The sequence below is a fragment of the Leopardus geoffroyi genome, chromosome B4, assembly GCF_018350155.1.
Source record: "Leopardus geoffroyi isolate Oge1 chromosome B4, O.geoffroyi_Oge1_pat1.0, whole genome shotgun sequence".
In the NCBI taxonomy this organism is placed as follows: Eukaryota; Metazoa; Chordata; class Mammalia; order Carnivora; family Felidae; genus Leopardus; species Leopardus geoffroyi.
In genome coordinates, this window is record NC_059341.1 from 100,324,166 (window position 1) to 100,328,610 (window position 4,445).

Sequence of the window (4,445 nt, forward strand, 5' to 3'; positions counted from 1 at the left end):
AGGCTAATCTCTCCTGTGGATAAGAGCACAAATGTTCTCTTAAGCAAACTGAATGGTTTTCTTTCCACCGCACTGTGTTTTTTGAAAGGAAACACCTAAGGCAGTCATACTCAGAAACCATGGAAATCTCCTTACTAAGCCCTTCAAACGGATGATACAAGCAAAGCTTTTCCTACATTACACCCAGCCCTACCGTACATTCAAGATATGCTCATCCTGCTGTCACCTTGGGTTATGGTTTAAATATTTGGAATTAGATATCACTACTATGAATTTCCTTTTAGAAAAGCAGTTAGATTTTCATAATTACACAATTTTGAACACTTAGCTTTCTTAAACTTCTACAGAAAATATATGTCTAAAGAAAAAATCTCAAAAAAAATGAAGTAATATCAGAGTTTAATTTCAACCACCTGGCATAACAATGAAAGTGTCAGACCTTCTGAAAATGCCTAGGAATAAGGAAGGAGTTCTTAATGGTTTTCCCCTCCACCCCGCCCTTCTACTTTTTTCTTTTCCAGGATTAGAACTTACTAGGGAATAGGTTTTTGAAAATAAAAGTTTCTCTTTTGGAAAACGGCCTACATTCAGAAATGTCTTAAAACAAGCATTAAAAAAAACTAATAAATAATCATAAATCAAAATACATTAAAATAAAATTACAGTACATCATCGCTCCTAGAAGGTCCACCATACTGGAAGAGCCTTTCAAAGGTTCATAAATAAAGCCTTCTGGACTGAAACCGTCTCCTGCATTGTGATGAAGAGTATGCAGAAAACTAAGAGGAATCTCAAGTTATCAGTCGGGTGAGGTCCAAACTACTCGATCTCGTGCTGGGCGGGGAGACTTTTGTTTTCGATTCAAGTGAAGACAATAGACAGGTGTTCGTCCCACTTCAAGTCCTCAAAACCTGGAAAGAAATGACAGGCAATGAAGTAAGTGGCTCAGAATCCTCCACGACCCAGTTCTCTTCGGGTCAGTCCGGTGCACAGAGCGTGCTCGGAAAGACACCGGGGTCTCTCCCTCGAGTGCCCAGACACAGCGAAGCGGCGCACGTGGGAAGCGACGGAGGGAGCCCGCAGCGTGGCTGGGAAGCGCACCACGGACCCCGCACGGGCCAGGGTCGGGAGGAGGCCGGTCCGGGAGGAGGCCGGTCCGCGAGGCCTCCCAGCCTGGCCCGAGTTCCCCATCCTCCCCTCTCTGCCCGGCCTTTCCAGGCTCCAGCTTGCTTCCCTTCTTTCCACATCTGCAGAAACTTGTAATAATTTCTCATTTTCCTCTTCAAGCGCCAAACCCGTGACTTAGGCTTCCTACTCCTCCGTACAAGACCTACTCCCCCCACCCGCCGCGAGACCTACTCCTCGGAAAGGCCCTGAGTAGCCCGCGTTGCCGGGACTTTACCTTGTCTGGCCCGGGTGCTGCCCCCTTCAGGCAGAGTTGGAGGTGCTGCGGAGGAGCCGGTGGCCGTGCGGCTGCGAGAGCGGTTGTGAGAGCGGTTGCTGGTGCGAGTGCGGTAGTTGGTGCGGGTGCGGGTGAGGGTGCGGATGCGGATATGGGTGGAGCGGCTGGGGCTGGGGCTTGGGTTGGGGCTGCGGCTGAGATTGTGTCTGGGGCTGGGGCTGAGGCTGAGGCTGAGGCTGGGGCTGGGGCTGGGGTTGGGGTTGGGGCTGCGGCTGCGGGGGCTGCTGCTGGACCAGGTGCTGCTGCTTCTGCCGCGTGGACTTGACCGCCAGGATAGCCTGACGGTTCTTGTACTGCACCATCTGCAGCGTGATCTCGGCGTTCCAGCCCTGGTCCTGCGGGCACCGAAAGTCGATCTCCTTGCCCTCGGCCATCACCACAGTGAAGTACATATACTTGCCCTTGCGCTCCACGCAGTCCACGGTCTTCATGTTGGAAAAGTGCAATTCCTTGAGCTTGACCGGCGGCTCGAGGCTGGCCACGGCGGGCCCTCCGGGTTGGGACGGTTCGGCCGGCCCCTGCCCGGGCTGTTGCTGCTGCTGCTGCTGCTGCTGCTGCTGCTGCTGCTGCTGCTGGTGTTGGAGCTGCTTGGGCGGGATGAGCAGCAGCCCCTCCTCAGTGAGGATGCAGCACTTTTTCTTCCAGAGCTGCAGCAACCCGTCGCTGCGCTTCTCCAACACACCCTCCTTCAGCGCTTTGCAGCCGCTGCTCTCCAACATCCTCCCGGCATAGGGAAGGGCGCCGATCGGCTCGGCCTCTCCACTTCCAGCCGCCCGGGCCGGGGGCAGCAGCAGCAGCCGCGCGCCGTCCTCGCCCCAGCGGCTCCCGCGGCCGCCTGTCCGGAGCGCGCAGAGAAGGCTAACGCGCAGGAAGCAGAGCGACGGCGGCGGAGGCGGCTCGGGGTCCGGGCAGGAGGGCAGCCGCGTCCTGATGCTCCACAAGGTCCCGGAGCAGCGAGCCTCCGGGCCTCTGCCGTCCTCTTGCGAGCGCTCACTGAAAGGCACTGGCCGGGCCCCCTCGCGGCGCTTTTGAATGGGCCATCCCCCCCACCCCCGAGTGACACCCAGCGGAAAAGGCGGCTCCTGGCGCCCGCACCGCGGGGGAAAGCCCAGCTCGGAAAGGCGCTCTGCCGCCGGCGCACGCCTCATTAACTTGGGGCCTTTCCAAAGCGGGCCGCGTCCACGCCCCCCGCATCTCTTGCTCCGCCTCCCGCCGCCCACTCTCTTCCGCGCTCGTTCCCTGCGCTGGCTGCAGAGGCTCCAGCGCCGGAAACTCCTCGTCTGTGCGTAGGGCGACCGCCCTGGGCGCCCCAGCTGCCCGGCGACGAATGCCGACACCCAGAGGGCGCCGAGAGGCCATCCTACCGTCCCGCCTATCCCGGCCGGCGGGGCTCTGTGCTAACAGCCTCAGAAAATGAGCATAGGGCTGCGAGGGTGGGTACGGCTACCAGACAGTGCCTGGAATGCCGAGCTGTCTCGCTGCCCTCGGGGACCAAACCCAGGCATTCGCGATGAGCCCGGAGATCTCGCAAAGCCAGTGTCCGAGGGAGGAGGCTGGGGATAAGGCTCGCGAGCCGCGGAGTCCCGCGGAAGTGTGAGTCCCCCGGACCCTACGTAAACAGCTCAGAGCACAAAGGCCCCAGAGGACACGCTGTCTTCACACTCCTATTTGCTCACAGTCATTAACTAGCTCTTCTTGGAGCAGAGAGGGCGATCAAGGCCATAGCGCTACGTATGTCCGGTTTGGAAGGGTTAGAGAAGGGTGACTCACTTCACAGGACGTCTGGCCTTCCTTTTCTCGTCCCGGGACCTCCGGCACTAGCCAATCTTTACCCGGGACACAAGCTCTCCGGATTCCTTCTTGACCCATCCGTACGGCCTGCAACACCTCACAACATTAACTCAACTCCAGTTACAAATCCGGGAAATGTCCAGGGCTGAGACACCTCACACTTTAAGGCACAGCTTAGCGCTCCAAACAGCCGGTTGGCCTCCACGGGTCTCTCTCTTTGGGAACGCCTAACGGGCCAGATCTGTTTTTGCAATCTCACTTATCTGTGACCTGGGGGAGGTAATGCTGTACTCCCCGTAGCTCCCTCCTACTACACTCATTTTTAAAAAATTCTATAGAAATTCTGGAAAACAAAACAAAATAGAGCACAAACCGAAACCAAACCTCTTGGTGGGGAAATTCATCCATTAAGTAAACAGACCCAACTGTGAATCGACCCTGAGGATACAAAGAAGAAACACACGAAGAAATGAGGAATGGACAAACCCGAGTTGGCCAAAGTAAGAGGAAAAGACTGCTCCTTGTGCCCAAGAAAGACGGGAGGAGTTAGCTCATCAGCTAGTTTCCTATGGCTGAAACAAAGAATTCAACAAGGGAAGAAATGAGAGATGAGCTTGTGGGAGGAACAGTCAAATCCTTTATGTCATGCGAAAAATTTCCAACTGAATCCCAAGGTAATTGAAAACACAGGATAACTTTTAAACACGGGAGGGTCCTGAATCTTAACGTAAGAAACTGTCTTAGCAAATGAGACAATTCCGGCACCGTCCTTAGTCCCACTGAATTGCATTTGGCAGGTTCTCAGCGCCTTCCAATTGTTAATGGAGAAAGGCAAGTATTTGAATCATATAAAGATTTCTAGTAAGATTGTTTAAAAATGAACAATTCCGTGTACCAGTGACAAACCCTGCACCTCACAGCTCGCTTCTCTGCCTGCCTTCGCAGGACAAGTGAACATTCCAGGGAATTTCTACATGACCAGCTGTTCATCTTTTTAACAGAATGCCATTCTTCTGCTCATTTGGGAAGGATAGTGTGCAATTCAGAGTCTCTGAGAGAAGGTGTAGTTGAGGAAGACGTTTCATGTGGAGAAATGATACAATACAAACCTTGGGTAAAAAACTAAGATGTAATCTTGAAGTGGCAAGCCATTTTCTTAGGAGAAGGGATATTTGGTGTTACCTAACCTTTC

The 4,445-nt window shown here is 54.2% G+C and overlaps 1 protein-coding gene across 1 annotated transcript; it reads right to left on the reverse strand.

The window, feature by feature from the left end:
- Window positions 1–382: 382 nt before the first annotated feature.
- Window positions 383–3,850, reverse strand: PHLDA1 (pleckstrin homology like domain family A member 1). The gene is made up of 2 exons (XM_045462993.1): window positions 1,403–3,850; window positions 383–911 (listed from the first exon to the last, which is right to left on the reverse strand). The coding sequence occupies exon 1, from the start codon at window positions 2,608–2,610 to the stop codon at window positions 1,429–1,431; it is 1,182 nt and encodes a 393-aa protein (XP_045318949.1). The 5' UTR covers window positions 2,611–3,850; the 3' UTR covers window positions 383–911; window positions 1,403–1,428.
- Window positions 3,851–4,445: the final 595 nt, after the last annotated feature.

Bases quoted from the DNA above. Each gene is read 5' to 3' on its own strand.
- PHLDA1 (XM_045462993.1), bottom strand. From the start codon at position 2,610: ATGAGGCGTGCGCCGGCGGCAGAGCGCCTTTCCGAGCTGGGCTTTCCC.